This window comes from Perissodus microlepis, chromosome 5 (genome assembly GCF_051167445.1).
Source record: "Perissodus microlepis isolate ML-2025 ecotype Zambia chromosome 5, ASM5116744v1, whole genome shotgun sequence".
Lineage (NCBI taxonomy): Eukaryota > Metazoa > Chordata > Actinopteri > Cichliformes > Cichlidae > Perissodus > Perissodus microlepis.
Window position 1 is genome coordinate 35,474,497 of NC_140465.1, and position 17,349 is coordinate 35,491,845.

General features: G+C 43.1%; 2 protein-coding genes across 8 annotated transcripts in view; one reads left to right on the top strand and one right to left on the bottom strand.

Moving 5' to 3' along the window:
* LOC146387779 (butyrophilin-like protein 1) overlaps positions 1–17,349 on the top strand; it is a 413,480-nt gene that overhangs the window by 235,063 nt on the left and 161,068 nt on the right. The gene's annotated exons all lie outside the window — the stretch shown is intronic.
* The window catches only part of LOC146387789 (dedicator of cytokinesis protein 3-like), a 241,037-nt gene that overhangs the window by 51,093 nt on the left and 172,595 nt on the right, over positions 1–17,349 (bottom strand). For all 7 annotated transcript variants that reach the window (XM_084929595.1, XM_084929600.1, XM_084929597.1 and 4 more), the window contains 5 exons: positions 6,809–6,890; positions 5,576–5,636; positions 5,286–5,433; positions 2,019–2,107; positions 31–156 (listed from right to left, as the gene is read on the bottom strand). In XM_084929595.1, the coding sequence (XP_084785721.1) occupies positions 31–156; positions 2,019–2,107; positions 5,286–5,433; positions 5,576–5,636; positions 6,809–6,890 (506 nt within the window). The remainder of the gene's footprint in view (positions 1–30; positions 157–2,018; positions 2,108–5,285; positions 5,434–5,575; positions 5,637–6,808; positions 6,891–17,349) is intronic.

Here is a 17,349-nt window from a genome sequence, read left to right on the forward strand (position 1 = left end):
GGCCTACATGAAGCTGGATACGTGACTCACCGGGCATGATGACATCTGGGAATCCCAGTTTGCGTGTGATGGCCACCCCCCTGCTGAAAATGAGCGGGTTTTCTCTGCGGACCTGCTCCATGTCGCCCCTCAGCAGCTGCAGGGAGATGATCAGCCCTGCAGGATGTGAAGGGGAAGAAATGGGAACGAGTGGGTTGACAGAAAAAGAAGATGGGTAGAGAGATGGATGAAAAGCAAAGGAAGAAGACAGAAAAAAGTGCCCTATTTAAAAAGCACAGCCTTTAGGCCACACATAAAATTCAGATAAACTTAAAGTCTAAACAGAGTTTTGAAGCTGCAGAGCTCGTTTGATCTCCCCAGAATCAGAACCAACATTTCAATGCATGCTAAACGTTGCCAAACTTCTTTTCCAGCAGACTCTCAGCCTGTTAGTCTGGGTTCATCTCTTCACCTGAAAACAAAGGTTTGCTGCTGGATTATGTTTTTTTAAAGACACATATCTGTGCGGGGTCATGGGAGTTCACAGACTTTAACACTGGGGCAGAGGAGAGTCCTCCACAGTGACACCAATTAATATGATTTTCCCGCTGATGTCAGTGTGATGACTTGCATGTGTCAGTCAGACGCTCTAATCTAAATAAGTTGCTCCTGGGAACTCTGAGGTTTTTGTTCAGTGTTCCTGAAATGCCGGCTGACTCATCAGCGATGAAATAAAACGAGTCACAAGTGCTGCAGGACTAAAATCTGCTCCTGCCCTCTGTGCTTTGACAGAAGTAATAAAGTGACTGGAAGAAACGGTCCACACAGAACATCAGCGGGCTGGAGCAATAACTGAGTGCTAGAAATTGCCTCCACCCTCGGCTGCTGTGTTCACAAAAACACCACCGCAGTGCTAATGCTGCAGGGTAACCCTGCAAGGATAACTTATCTGCTTCTGGGTTTTGTGGCCAAAATAATTCACCTGGACAAAAAAATCCAGTTTTAGGACAATAAATTGTGCTCTGATATACGTGCAGCAAGCCTGCTGTGTTGTTTGGGTGTTGATTGCTAACCTTTATGCCTCCTCTCTTACCATAGCTGGGTTGCCCATCATTTCCAGTGGAATGAGGGCACAGCTGGCTGCACTCAACGATCAATCAGGCCTACAGTGTAAGAGCTGGGGAGGAGAGCAGCTCAGTCTCTCTATGGGTGAGACGTACAGTAGCCTTAGCCGTGTGTTGTGTTTTAATTATGTCAACCTCCCAGTGAGTAACTGTGACCTCCTGTTTGCAGAGTGGGGTTTTTTTTCTTCTTTTGTGTTGTTGAGGTGCAGATTCTTCATTTTTATTTCCAATCTCCCAACATTATCTGTTTGTTGATGCTTTTCTTTTATTTCTGGATTATTTAGGGCGTAGAGGCGAAGTTAGAGCTTTTAATAAAATCAGGATTGAGTTTGTAATCTTTTTCACCTTTTCTTTCACATGGATATTCTACGGTTACTCCCCTCATCCTGTAGGCCAGCAGTCCCCACAGACCGGTTTATACCCGACAATATTTTCACAGACCGGCCATTAAGGTGTCATAAATACAACAAAATAAAACCAGTACCGATACCAAAAAAAGAAGATTTATTCATTACACGGGGAAAGACCGAAGGAAACCAAGTTAACGCTAAAAAATGATAAAAACCCCGAAAACCATACATTTCACCCCCGAGCCTCCACTCTCGCAGCCCAGTACCAAACGACTCACGGACTGGTACCAGTCTGTGGCCTGGAGGTTGGGAACCGCTGCTCTACTGTTACTCCCCTCATCCTGTAGCCCGTTTCAGGGCTTGTTCGGGATTCAGACCCAGAAAAGTATGCATGAAAGAAAGTGGAGATCTTTGAGATATTAACAAGTTATTTATTCTTAAATGTAACTATGAGCTTCAGTATTTGTATTTAGCATAAATCAGAGATGTGCTTTTTATCCCAAACTCAGTTTGTTGGGGTCCGATCATCCAAACTCAGGGTACACAAACACGTGGTTTCTCCTACCGTAGTTGGTGCTGGGTGCCGTGTATTTGGTGCTGGACTTGCGGATGATGTTCTCATGGATCTGGTACCATTCATTCTCATTGTTACACCTGGAGAGCAACAAAAACAATCATGTCCTATAAAGGATAACAATATATTTGTAACTTGTGTTTTTATACAACAAAAGTTCAGTTGGATATAATGGACTTTTGAAATCTAGTTATTTTGCCAGTTACTTTGGGGTGTACGTGCCATCAATCATTGAAATTATGATACAAAATATAAAATTGGGGCGTGGTCTACGGGTGGATGCTGGGGTGGTGAGGTGAATGACAGGTAGCAAGGCAGAGCAGCAGCGCTGACATGTCAGAGGAAGGGAGGGGAAATTTTGGAGCTTAAATACACGGGTAAATTGGAGCAGGTCTTTCTTCCATCTCTTTGTTGGTCTCTACAGCAAATCATCTGTCTCCATCTCTCCCTCTCTGTTGTCTGTTCTCCTGTCGCACCAAACATCTGTCCTCTGAATCTTCTCTTCTTCTGCATGGAGCTCGAACTTCATCATATTCATTTCAGATCCCATCCATCCTGCTCACTCCCAGTGTGGATCTTAATATCTTCAGCCGGGCCTCCTGTCTTTTTGTTGGTGTCATCATCTCCAAACGACACACGGCAGCAGGTTCACTCCCATCTTGTAGGCTTCCCTTTCACTCCTGCTGCTGCTCCAAAAATGCAACAAAACATTTGTCTGTGTGCAGATCATCTTCACCTGGGCTTCATCGCTGATCTCTTGACAAACCCACTCTCCATTTCGAGTGCCGACCTGCCGCATTTTTGTGGAAACGCATCTTTGGTTCTGTGGTTTTGTTGGAAAATGTAACATCTCTATTGCACACTTCTGTGTAGGGATGGGTATCGAAAACCGGTTCTTGTTGAGAACCGGTTCCCACTGTTCCAATTCCTTGGAATTGTTTGCCATTTTTACAAACGATTCCCTTATCGATTCCAGTCGCCCCGAATGACGTCATCACGTTGCGGAGCGTCATTTACCTGGCAGGAAACACGGCGCCTAAGCGGCTCAAACGCTCAAAAGTTTGGTTATACTTTACGAGAACGGATGACAACAGGGCGACTTGCAATACTTGATATTTCATTTAAGGGAGGAAACACTACACGCGATGACCTTAAATGAATGTCGTGTTTTTAATTCCGCTCCGGACTCGTGAATCTCAACCCAGCAGCAGCGGTAACGTTTGCACGTCCTCTCCCGTTAATGCGGCAGGTAAATAATCAACTAACAGTGCATATTATGTTAGCGCGATCTGCCTTATTACAAAACCTGCCATTACTGTGCATTTAGGTGACCATGATGAGAGAGACAGAGTCTGGCTCAGATGCTGGCAGTTCTCGCTGCAGTTTACCGGTAGCGTCTCCTTTCAGGCCAGGATAGACGAATGTCACCGAGCAGTGACTACGTTTGTGGTCAAAGGCTTGCACCCATTTGCCACAGCAGATGCCCCGATTTCCGGTAAGTGAATGTGTTTAATTGTAGGCAGGGACATTACTGGATATTCTTGTGTAATTGCTACAGAATAATTTATGTTATACTTTGTTATTGCTACAGGAGAATATTTATTTTATTATTTTACATTTACAATTTTTTTCCTGGGGACCCTGTGACGCCCCACACAGAATCGAAAATGGAATCGGAATCGTGAAAATCTTATCAATACCCATCCCTACTTCTGTGCACTAGAGACTGCTGCTCTCGGCCAAATCATACATTTTATTTTCCATTTTTTTTGTTTCATAAAGGGAAAACAGTTTTTAGATTAGACCAAAGGTCAGATTAAACAACCTTTAATGGCATCTTTGAGCCATTTAGAGGTCAGGAAATTGCATTTTCACAGTTTTACAGATCGACTGATTAATCAAGGAAACAACGGGAGGAAAAAAGAAGAAGAGCAGTAACTAGCAGACCTATTTGCAGATAATACAGTGGATGAGCCACGCTGTGTCAAGCAGCTGGATTTTTGTATTAACATAAAATAGCCCCATCCAATAAAACAACTCGCTCGTTCCACTCTTAATTTACTCGTCTTTCTTCAGAGTGAACGTGTGGATCTACATTTTCCTCGGCTGATTCTAACAAACTGATGATTTCGGTCTCGTTAACGTCACACGATGCTGGAACACAAGCCTGAAAAGGAGACGTCTAACCCCCCGTGAACCGACCCGAGCAGTTCAGCTAAGACTGAGGCATCAAACGCACACACACACAGACACACACACAGATCCTGCAGGCACGTTTTCAGAGGTTCGGCTGAGGGGTAGTCCCTAATGCCGAGCATCGACTTTGCGTTGTGAGTGAAAGAACAGCTGCTGACGTCACAAACTGGAATAAGGAATAAGGAAAGGAGAGAAAAAGAAGAGGCTGGTGGTGACAGAGAGATAAGAACAGAAGTAAAGCTATAATAAAATGATATGGCATGCCCCACTCTTTACTGTCTCTCCAGCTCGCTTATCTTTAACCTTCTCCTCTTTCTCTCTCTGACTTTTTCTCTCAGCCCAGAAATATTTAGAGTAGGACAAAATGATTTTCCAAAAAGAAAATATCATCTCTGAGCTCTGGGTGTTTGTGCTGTAAGCTGATATTTTTGGGCACTTTTGCTATTTTAGTTCACTCAAACATACAGTAATATGATAAATATGGATTTAAAACAAAGACTTTTAGCTTTAATATCAGGACTTTACCAAAAACACAACAGTCCACTTATTTCGAGGGTCACATGTACCTGGACATAGCAGCAAAAAGTAAACATTTTGTTTACTTTTTAAATATTTCGTTAAGAATCCCTTACAGGTACCGACCTTCTCCAGTCCAAACTCATTACGAGTGAGTGTGTTTCCTCCTTTGTAACTCTGCCAGCTTCTGACTGCAGCTGTGTTTAGCTGTTGCTTCTTCCTGCCTTTAGTTTTCTCCTCTGTAAATGAAATGCTGGCAGGTTTGAGATCAGCTGATTGGCCTTAGAAGGAAATTCCTCTTCTTTACCTTCCTAAACCCATCTGTCCAATGAAGTGCCAGCAACTAAACCTGAGATCCACTTCATTCAGGATTCATATGGCTGCTTATGTCTCCTGTCACATCATCGATCAACACCAGCGACTCATATCTGTGTCACTGCTTCACCACAGGTTCGAGTCCTGTGCTGTGAGTCTAATCAGGCCTTTACTTGTGGTGAACCCTCAGTATTTTCTCTTGCCTCGTTATCTGCGAGTGCAGACACTTACGTGTACACTTTAAGGACAAAATCTTTCTCCTCTTTGAGCTCTGAGATGGTCTGCAGCACGTCGCTCATGGCCAGGACTGCACAGCCATACGGTCGACGGTACTGGACGTGCGGAGGACCCTTCTTACTGTCATTCAGCAGCATTCGACCTGTAACCAGAAGCGTGTGCGTCACATAATGAGAAAGGCTCATTTCAGGTTAATAAAGGTGCACATTATAAACTTGACAAAGTTATTCTGTTATTTCAGGCATTTCTGCAGGAATTGTTTCCACCTACATAACATAACTTACCTGTCCTGATAACTTGTGAGACAATATAGAGATCTCTCTTCATGTCTTTGTTACTCAGATCCTGTGAGAAAAAGAAAAAAGTATCATCATCATCATCATCCACCAGCTTCAGCTTTTCTTACAATTAAAGAAGGTTTGTGCTCTGAGTTTCTGTTCATAACTTTTATGGACAGAATTGCGATGTGGAGCCAGGAGCTCCTGGATCACATCTTTTGCTGTTTTTTGCAGATGATGGTGCTGCTGGTCCAGTCAGAGGTGATCTCCAGCTCCAGCTGGGGAGGTTTTGCAGCCAAATGCAACACAGTTGGAATGATAATTAACACCTCCACCTTGAGGCACTGCTTCTCAGCAGGAAAATCGTGGTTTCTAACGATTCTAACGATTTCTAACGAGAGGAATGATTTCCTGCCCCAAGTTAAGAAGTTTCTCTGGATCTTGTTCATGAGTTGAGGAAGATTGGAGCAGGAGACTGCCAGACAGACACTCACTGAGCGGGTAGGTGAAGTTGTTATCGGTCGGTCTATGTTTCTCACTTATGGCTCACGAGCTAAGAATAAGACTTCAGAGGAAATTAGCTTCTGACTGGGCTCAGCTTTAGAGATATTTAGTTTGAGGAGCTTCATGAAAATTAGCCAGTTGTTCAGGTATGTCAGGAAACTCGAGGGCTCAGGACAGGCTGTAACGATCAGCTTGTCCTGGGTTTGCTGGGTTTGGGAAGGCCCTGGAAGAGCTGGAGGAGGTGGCCCAGGGAGACAGGAGGACTAAGAAGCTCTGCTTAGACTGCTGCATCAGTGGATTGCTTTATTAATTTTATAAATATGTGTGTAATTTAAACATATATGGACTGATTCCAGCTCGGGTTGAAACAAGAACGCTCAGATTTAACCAGCTTAATTCATTTAAGCACGTCTGGTTTCATCTCCCCTGTGACTTACATTTAAATAATGCATTCACCTTATAATACTGACTTAAATTGAGTTTTTGTAATTACTGAAGAATTCAAATAACTGCATCAGTGAACGTTGGGAGCTTTAGTGCAGAAAAAATGCATCAAACGATCTCCAGACTGATTCTGCTGCAGATCAACAGGGGGCAATGCTTCCTCACTTTTAGATCCTCAGTTTTTCAACTGTTCCCTTCTTAAATTACACGAAACACCATCACTGCACCACGAGTTTCATTAAACGTGTGTGTGTGTGTGTGTGTGTGTGTGTGTGTGTGTGCTGTTGTTACCGTGAAGAGGGCACACAGCCGGTCCACCTTCTCTGGATTCTTTGGACCTCCGTTCTTGTTCAGTCTCACCATGAACTTCTCACTGAAACAACACAATCAACGGCCACTTTGGTTAGTTTTAGTAAAAACGATTTCTTTCAGTGAGATCAGGTTGTCACCGCCTCTGTGCTGCTTTATCGCTGATATTTGCCCTGAGAAAAGGAGATAAAGGAAACGGTGTGCGGCGTCTCTCTCTCTTTATTCACAGACTCTGCCAGACGGCTTTATCTGGCAGAGTCTGTGAATAAAACTTAAAAAACTTCTGTTTTTCTTTAAATCTTCCTCATATCAGCCAGATGTCAACTGCACACGCTGCTCAAGCCTGAGGTTGAGAAGCTCTAACCGCTGGCAATTTACCCCCGGCGCCCTCTCTCCGTCTCCTCGAGGGATTTCTGAAAGAGATAAAAATTCTTTTGGATTTCTGCTCAAGCCTTTTCCCCGCGAGTACCAGCAGTGAGGAAACTCTAAAGCAGCATGTCTCAGCCTTTTTCGCTTCAGGGAACAGCAAAGTATTGTCTGCTGGTGTCAGCGACTCTGTTCTTTTAACCCATATTTATCCAGGGAAACGTGACGGAGCTGACGGGCCTTTGTTCAGCCACGTCGTGCCTCAGACACATTAGAAGATTTCTCAAATCATAAGTACGTCTGACAGGAGCGAGCTGCACATAAATCCACTGATACTCGCTGACTTACTGTCATGTTCTTTTCGATGCCCGTCAGTCTTAAAGCAGGCAGGTCTTACATCACGCGAGGTCGCCTCAGGCCAGATGCCAGAAAATCGAGATGCGGAGGCGCAAAACAGGAATCCAGATCGGGAATGATATTTCGACATCAATCAACAATATCAATGTACAAATATTAGCTGACAGGGATATTCAGCCTTATATATTTGGCTTTTGAAACAGTGTTAAGCACAAACTAAAGTCTGAGTTTTTGGCTCACAGCGATTATTTGTACATCGGCGATCCTCATCAATGAAAGTTTAATAAGCTGATCCACAGTCGTAAGAACATCTTTATGACAGAAACAAGGAAACAGTTTTATCTTATGAGCTTCATGAACAGCCCCAGAGTCTGTAATGAACTGAGAGTTACATTTAAAAGGATGTTAGATAATTAGATACGAGTCAACATATTCCTACCACAGTCATGCCTGTTTAGGAAAATGATAAACGAGTGACCAAGGTTATATTTTAGCTTCTGATATTTTTACAGCACAGCAGAGAAGTCCGAGTCTGGATGCCTCCAACAAAACGGTCCGGCTCTTCGACTGCCAGCCAGAAAATCTCAATCCACGATCTTCTCCTGGTGGAGTTTCTGAACTGGGTTCAGTCAGCGAAATCCTTTTTTTCTGCCTTCAAAAACTGCTTGAGCAGCTGCCACTTCTGAGAGCACTTACCCACCTAATGAGGCCTTCATCTCTCCATCTCTCCATCACCATCCGCTGCACTTTTCTGTATTTCCCATTTGCTTCATGCACCTACAGACTTACGGGCACGAAAGATGGAGCAGCGAGGGCCAGATTTTCTCTGTCTGTTCCTTTATCTGCTCAAGTTCGGTTTGTACCTCAATTTAACAATGCATAGGACAAAAGTTTCCTGCAAATTAATAAGTGTAAGAAGTAGAAGAGCGATGGAGAAAGTGTTCCTCATTCTTTTGGACAAGACCGAGCTGAGAAAAATCAGGACGAACGCTCTGACAGTCAGTCCTGGGCAAAATGGTTTATGAGACAATGCATTAGAGTATTATCTACTCTCGTTTTATTAGTTCTTCAACTGAAGCCATCACTTCGTTAGCACTGTTAAGTAAAACCCTTCCCTGTTTAATATGTTGCCTCCATTCCTGGTTCCTTTTCTTTAGACAACAGAGAGAAATGAAAGCAGCGATTCTCAGTGAGTCAGTCTCTCTCTGAGCTGCACTAGTAGAATATTTGCAGTCCTGCGTCAGTGTTCAGCACACGTAGTGAGGTGGCAGAGACGATGGCCTTTACATCGGGAAACTTCTCTGCAGCGGTGATAATAAGGGTCTGCTGAAGAGCTCGGCTTCAGACGCACCTGCTTCAAAACACTGAGGTGAGGTGAGCAATGCTCAGAAATGGCACGACTGGCTTTCAGCTCAGGTAAAGACAACAGGATGAAGGAAAGAAGATGCTGATTATGTGGAGGTTCGAAATGCTGCCGATATCAGCTGACTTTGCAGGGAAGTGAAGTGATTACATTACGAGGTCAATCACAGAGTAGATTGCACATGTTGCCACCTGTGCAATAGATTGTTGTAACAACATAAATCATAACATAAACTCAAAAAAATGCAAATTCTAGTTTTTACATGATCTTATTTCCTTTGAAATGTTTGAGTGCATGGAGTGAAACCTGCGAGTGATCAGGATGACACGTCGAGCTACGTCGTCACACATCAAACATGCCCTCCCAGTTCACGGGTCTAATGAAGTGCTGGTGCTCTGCATCCACCTGTACGCTCGATTTACTCAACGCTCACAAATTTCTGCCATATTAGTTTGAAGTGATGAGTTCAGAGCCTTGATGACGAACTAAAACTATTTTCTGCTGCTGTGATAAATCATCTCAAACATGAGCTGTTGGCTGACGATGTGTTCACACACCAACAGTTAGAAAGTCTCTAACTGAACTTCCTCATTAACATAAACGGCCCAACTTAATGTGTTTTCTGGTAAATACAGTATCTCATTATAGAACATTGTTCCTCATATAGTCTTTATTACTCAGCAGATTACCCCCCGCCACATATGATAAGACTCTGATGTTATAGCTAATAGTGTAAGGTAATACGCAAACAACAACGAGGACCCACAAATCCCTACAACACAGACACACACTACGTCTGGCTCTTTAAATGGAAGAATTTATTCTAATCCCCCAGAGACACTGTGGGCCAAACAAATACAACAAAAGACAATAAATATGTATTTCTCCTCAAACAGTGGGACACTGTGACTTAGTGGAAGATGTGGGGGTGAGGAGGCACAAAGAAAGAGTGAGATATGGGTTTTACATTCAGCCCTAAATCCTGTTTTTATTTCTTTAAATATTGTTGCTGGTTGTTTTTTCATTCGGTCAGAGTTTGATTCAAGGAAGAAAACAATGATATAATCGACAAAATAAGAACATTTTATTTGTTTATATGTTATGTAGGGAAGAAGGAACAAGAGAAGACGGCGTGTTCCTCCCTCACATTTATGTGTGTGTGGTATCAGGCAGGTTATTGGCTGCTAGTTGGATGGAACCGGTCCCCTCCGGGGATCCTTGGGGATTAAGAGTGTCCAGCTTTCAGTTAGCCATTCCGGGTGTCTCTCATCAATTAGCAGCTGGTTCAGCAAAAGCATTAGAATGTCATTCAGACTGAAGAAGTGTAGTCGGATGATAACAAAGGGAGAGAAGGTAGTCAGAACGGAGGGGATCGAACTACCAGAAGGCAACATTGCAGACATAGAGGACAACTACAAGCACCTGGGATCCCGCAGGCAAATGGGAACCATGAAGAGGCAGCTAGGAACCCTGCTGGGATAATAAGCTGGCCAAAGGAGGAGATAGAAGCCACTGACATCAAGACAAGGAAGCTCCTGACCATGCATGGAGGGTTTCACCCCAAGTCCAGCATCCTGAGGCTGTACAGTAAGCGGAAGGAAGGAGGCCGGGGACTGGTGAGTGTCAGCACCACAGTCCAGGATGAGACAACAAATATCCATGAATACATCAGTAAGATGGACCAACGGACAGTGTGCTCAGTGAACACCTCAGGCAGCAGAAACCCAAGAAAGAGGAGGAAGAGGAGGCACCATCGTGGAAGGACAGGCCCCTGCACGGTATGTACCACCGGCAGATAGAGGAGGTGGCTGATATCCAGAAATCCTACCAGTGGCTGGACATAGCTGGACTGAAAGACAGCACAGAGGCACTAATCACGGCAGCACAGGAACAAGCTCTGAACACAAGATCCATAGAGGCTGGGGTCTATCACACCAGGCAAGACCCCAGGTGCAGGCTGTGTAAAGATGCCCCTGAGTCAATCCAGCGTATAGCAGCAGGGTGTAAGATGCTAGCAGGCAGGGCATACATGGAACGCCATAACCAAGTGGCCGGCATAGTGTACAGAAACATCTGTGCTGAGTATGGCCTGGAAGTCCCGAGGTCAAAATACTAAGATCCTGTGGGAGTTCCAAACACAGACTGACAAAATAGCATTGTAGCAATAGATGCAGTGATCCGAATGATAGCAACATCAGTCAGAAGGAACACAAGTAGCTGGAGAAGTACCAAGAGTTCAGAGAAGAGCCACTCACCAAACTAGGCGAGTGGCTCCAGCAGATCCCAGGAACAACATCCAAGATCTCTGTCCAGAAGAGCGCAGTCCTAGGAACAGCAAAGACACTGCGCAGAACCCTCAAGCTTCCAAGCCTCAGGCAGAGGACCAGAGCTTCAAGGATAAAAGACCGCCCACATCAGCAAGAGGGGAATTTTTATCCACCGAAGTTATTTGTAACTATCCCTTTGGGTGGCAGCAGGAACAAGTGAATGAATCATACACATGACAAAGACTATTCACTAAGAGGAGGAGAAACACACACACACACACAGACACACACACGGCTGAATTATTAACTTTGTCGCTGCATCAATATGAAAGAGGGAAGATAAACAATGCAGATGCAATCAGAAGATGTCCTGACCTATCCAAACTCCTCCCAGCACACAGATGTGGATACTTGCATGCATATGCAGACATAAGCTGCTGTACTGCACATATATGTACGCATGCATGCACTTGTGGGCTTGCAGTAACCCACACACACACACACATACACTTTATGGAAATCCATTACTATTTCCACACCACTGACATTCAGTCTAAATATAAACATACTGTACAGGCAGAAGAGTCTCAGCTCAAGCACAGCCAGCACTCACAGCCAGGACGACCTTTGCTTATCAAAGGAAATTTGTCCAAACACACGTTAATAAAAATCACATATTGAGGCCGCTACCACATCACTGCACTAGATCTATCACTGTGTTATGAGCTTACTGTCCATAAAGCGTTAACAGGAATCAACCACTGTGTCTATATTATTTTATATATATTTATATTAGGGGTGCAACGATACACAAAATTCACGGTTCGGTTCGATACTTTGGTGTCACGGTTCGATATTTTTTCGATACAAAAAAAATGTTCATGCCTTTTTAATTTGTCATTTATTAAAATTATAAATATATATTTTAACTCAAAAGTACAGTTTTTAAATTTAATGTTGCTGAAACAACAAAGGGATAAAATAATAAATCTATCTGATGGAGAAATCACTCATCTTTGGAAAAGAGAGTTTATTACAGAGAAATGGCTCTTTCCAAAATAAAAGCTATACTATAGGCTTCTTCTGGGCTATATTCTCAGCAGCATATTAAACATATCAGGTCCCCATAAGGAGAATCCTGTGCTAACGGCTGTCTAAATGACTCGGGTAAAGTTTGTAGCATGCGTGCTTGTTGTTTTTGTCTGCTTCCACTTGTCTTTGCACTAGGATGATGTCGGAGTAAATGTGCAGTCATATTCGTTGTGTTCCCACTAGTGCTGTCAGCGTTAATCTGAAATGACGTTAACGGAGATTTGCCGTGTTGTGGCGTTAACAAGCTACTGCGGATCGCCCCGTGCGTGGGACTGGATGGCGTCAACACGTTAACGAGCTAACTGTGCTAACGCACTAGTTCCCACCCATGTAATTGAGCATTGCGTGGCACATCCGACATACTGTTTTACTTTTGTCCATGACGCGCTTACCTTCAGGGTCATACTCACATGAAAACCAAAATAGTTCCAAACTCCAGATCTGAATGAGGGTGGGGGAGGTTCAATTTGCCATGTTGCAACCAGAGCTTAACTTCTGTCTCGCTAGCTTGCGCTGCGCTCAGTGAATCTGCGTTCGACTACTCCGCCTAGGCTGCACTGTCGAGCGCAGATCCACTGAGCGCTCAACACAGACAGCATCGTCAGAAGGAAAATTGATAAAATAAATTAAAAAATTTGTATTGTTCATACATATGCGTACCGAACCGAAAGCACTGTATCGAACGGTTCAATATCGATACGAGTATTGTTGCACCCCTAATATATATATATATATATTTATTTTTATATATTTATTTTTATGTAAGAAAAGATGAATCAGGTGTATAAAAGTTGGAGATAACCTCGCGTCAGTCCCATGTTTGCGCACTCCTGTTTTTAAAGTCTGGTGAGTCGCTCGCTATCTTGGACCAGAGGCTGGAGTCCTACATTACCTATAAATGTTACCAAGCTTCACAAGCAAGCTGTGGAAGTGACAGCGATGGACAGATGTTACGATGAGAGAAATCAGCTACAGAAACATCCTCTGACAGCTGGAGTAGTCCCAGCTGTCACGCAAAGCAGCGTTTACATATTTCTTCTGTAAATTTCTATTTTATCTGAGGGGTCTGCAGGCACTGACTCATTTCTGGAGCTGATTTATTTTTTTGGTGAACTCGTCAGATCTGGAAACAAGTTTATTTAATGCAGTAATCATACAAGAGGAAACACTGGTTCGAGACGGTGGATTCACCGAAATTACCGCGACCACTCGCAGCCAGTTGCCATCTTCAAAGCGATACAATATGATAGTGAGAAAATATGTGAGTCTGCACTCTGTTTGTGTTAATACAGTGATTAACTTCAATAAACTAAATTCAGAGTCCAGACTGCATCTCATACACATGGAACAGAAACTCCTGTAAATTCCTGCAAAACTGTAAATTGATATGGATGCTCAAAAATCCTTTTATAGAGGAATATAAGCAACGTACAAGGAGATGGAAACAATTCTGTCTTTTCCCCAAAGAGATGCGTTGCGCTCACTGTCACAGTGACTCAGATTGTTTCCAACGTGTCGCCAATCTTTACATTTCTAAATTAGATTGAAATGATCGTTCTTCTGGCGACCAGCTGGTCACTGCAATCTGTCATGAAAGTACAAATAATTCACTGCAACCACCGATCTTTCTGTCGCAACGAGGTTTCTGTTTTATTGGTGCTGTGGTATGATTCACAGCATTAATGCAACCCTTTATTCTTTTTCTGCAAAGTCACACAGACATACAATTAATTAATATTCCTTCATCATTGTTGCATCGTCTGTATTATTATCAAACGTGATAATTCAAGACAAGTCATGCAATAATAGGTTTTTATGAAACCGCTTTAAACTGCAGAAAAAACAAAAACTGGGGAATACATTGAAAGAGTAAAAAATATCATAAATAGAACAAATAAAAGCACAATAAAAAAGAAACTTAAAAGAAAAGTTCACTTCACGTAAAGGAGGAATCTCTGGTCACCCACTGTTCCCAGTATCTACTCCTCAATCTGGGACAGAGAAAAGCAAAAGCAGTGACTCACAACCTTCCAGTCAAAGGATTAATATCCAAACACATGACCCAGCAGAATTATCTTCTATTACTTTCATCAAATTCAGTAGAGTGAAGCTATTTCAATTTAACCGATTTAACGCCTGATTTCACTGCATCACATTAAGCCAGTGATTCTGCACAGTCCTCTAACTACACCTTGCATATATTTACAGTATTATTTTAGATATTCAATCGACTCGCTCGAGCAAAGTGACTCAGAGTGAAACAGCCAATTTTCCATGACTGCTATCATTACACAGAGCAGACACTCAACAGAGGAACAACAGCCTGACATTAAAGGAGCTGCTGATAAAAGAGGGGTGGGCTTCTTTGATTTGGTGTGAAGAAGACAAACGTGATTATGTCTCCGTGAGAACAGGATCCTGGGGTCATGCCTCGCACAGCATTAGTTCATTTTAATCACAGATGGTTATTAGTCAGCCCTCTCTCCTAAAATACGCCCCTCCCATACAAATACACTGCGTTTCATAACTAGTTTTGTTTTATGTTGTACTTGTTTGTAACATATGACAAAAAACATGTTTCCAGTAAACAAACATGCTAAACATATTTTAGTAAGTAAGTGAGTAAATTTTTTTACACAAGAATCAGTCACAAAATGCTTCACTGAGGTATTAAAACAATGCAAACACAAACGTTTACTGAAGGATCCCACGATTAACGAGTGCAAAGAGAAGCTTGTGGAACAGCCCACTTTGACAGGCGACAGTTATGGCTGTACGTTCAGCCCATCTTAGTTTTCAGACGGGAACGTGGCACCACCTCTATCTGCAAACATATGGATCCAGTTTGGAGATAAGGATGGAGAAGATGTGGAGGCCTCACCTCGTAATGCCACAACAGTAAAAGCCAAGATTTTAAACTGATTTTAAACGTAACCAGAAGCCAGTGCAGCGAGTTACCTCGCATCATAATCTCTTCCCAAACCAACCACACAAATACGCTCAAATTAATGTTAAGCAGAAGCCTTAATGACGCAGGACTGGGACCTCAGTTTTTGCAGCGAAATTCCAGCATCTGACTTGTGCCACCATCACTGCCTAAAACATGCAATCACTTTTCACACAGGGCCGTGTAGGTTTGGATCTTTCTTCCTTAACAATAAAATTACTTGAGTTATCTTTTTCTAATATTTAAATTTGTTTGATGATCTGAAATATTTAAGTGTGACAAACATGCAAAAAATTAGGAAATCAGGAAGGGGACAAACACCTTTTCACACCACTGTAGTCACCGTGTCAAGGTGTTGATGCTTTAACAAGCACAGTGTGTAACAGTGGGACCAACAATCAACACTGATGTCCATGATGAGGATCCCTCAAAGCAGTGAGTAAAAACTAAAAGTCTAGAAATGAGTGAAACAGTCAAAGTCCAGCATTCGACTTGAACCTCAATCTTCTGGGTAAAATTCCAGCATTGATGCTGACAGCAGGTAGAATAAAATCTAAGTTTTTTGCATAAGGAGGAAAGTAGCAGAGCTGTCTGCAACTCCTGAGGAGTGGAGACTCGGACAAACTAAGTGCAAACTGTGCCCAGGACAGACACAACTGCAACAGCGGCTCTTTCCAAGTGTCTGCACAGACAGCCGGCTAGCAAAGAGCCCAGTGTGTGGTTAAAGCCGTCTGCCGAGCCCAGCAGCCAGAGCCTGAACTTCAACAGTAACAAAGGCAGCGGTGAGCAGTCAGGATGGTTTCTACCTGTTCGTGTTTTTAGAGTACAATCACCAAGGCGATCACTTTGAAGTCTCTTTGAGCTTCTTCTCATCTTTGCTTTGAGCCGTCGGCTTCGTGTTCTCACTTTGTTTTTCTTGGCAAACTCTGTACTTTTAGGTTTTACATTAAGAATAAGAACTAATTGAAATTCACACCATCTGCCTCATTTTAGCCTTTGTGTTTACAAGAAATTACTCCAAATGACTCCATCCTTCATTAGCTATACCCACATATACCCACTTAATCCTGTAGAGGGTCACAGGAGGGCTGGAGCCAGTCCCAGCTGACACTGATGGAGAGGAAGAGTGCAGGATGGAGAGGAAGAGTGCACGATGGAGAGATGCTAGAGAAGGACAACCATTCACACTCAGATTCTCACCTACCTGCAAATTTCTAATTGCAAATGAACCAAACAAACACAACTTTGGAGTGTGAGACACAGACACAGAGCTCAGCATGAAACTGTTTAGTCTGCTTATTGCTAAAACACCAGTTTTGCAAAATCCTGATGAAACACTTAGACCTGAACTCAAACCAGAAATCTGCAAACCCCAAAGCAACAATCTGATGAAAGGCGCTTAAGCTTAAAAGGAGGAAATTTGAGTCTTCTGCTTCCTGAACTTTTAAAAACTGAACTGTTTTTAAAAAAATGTTATTACTTTAGATTTCCTGACAATAAAACACTGTTTGCTGATGCCCAAAGCATGTAGGAGTCTTCAGTTTGCCTGTGGCGACTGCGAGGAGGGAAGAAAGGTTTCAGCTTCCAGTCAAAAAATCCCCACAGAGACACTGGGATGACTTTTGGGATGAAAACCAAAGAAAAGAGAGACGTCGCCTGATGAGATCTAACCACATCACAAACCTCAGCCTCCACCTCAGAGGGATACACACAGGCTGGTGCTTTAGTTGCACCGATCAGAGCTCCTCTCAGGGCAAACAGTCTCAGAAGGTGAAGCATTATTTAGAAAGTTTCGGGCAGCTGTGACGCCGTGTCCTTTTCTCTCTGCAGTGCATGCTGGGAGTGTGAGTGAGTGTGTGAAGGTGGTTGTGAGCGTGTGGAGCTGTGGAGTGAGTTCGGGACGTTTGGACTGCGCTTCTTTTTTTGGATTTTCTTTTTTATACACGGTGCTTATTGAAAAAATGGGGCTTTGGTTAATTGCTTGGTTGTCGTGTCGCTTCAGCCTGAATGAATCGTTGGAGAGAGAAGTAACAGACTTGTTCAAACACATCAGACTTCCTCATGCATCTCCCAGTTTCCATGTTCCTGTTTCCCAGAGTTCCTTCCCAGTTTAGGTTCCTGTGAGTTCCCC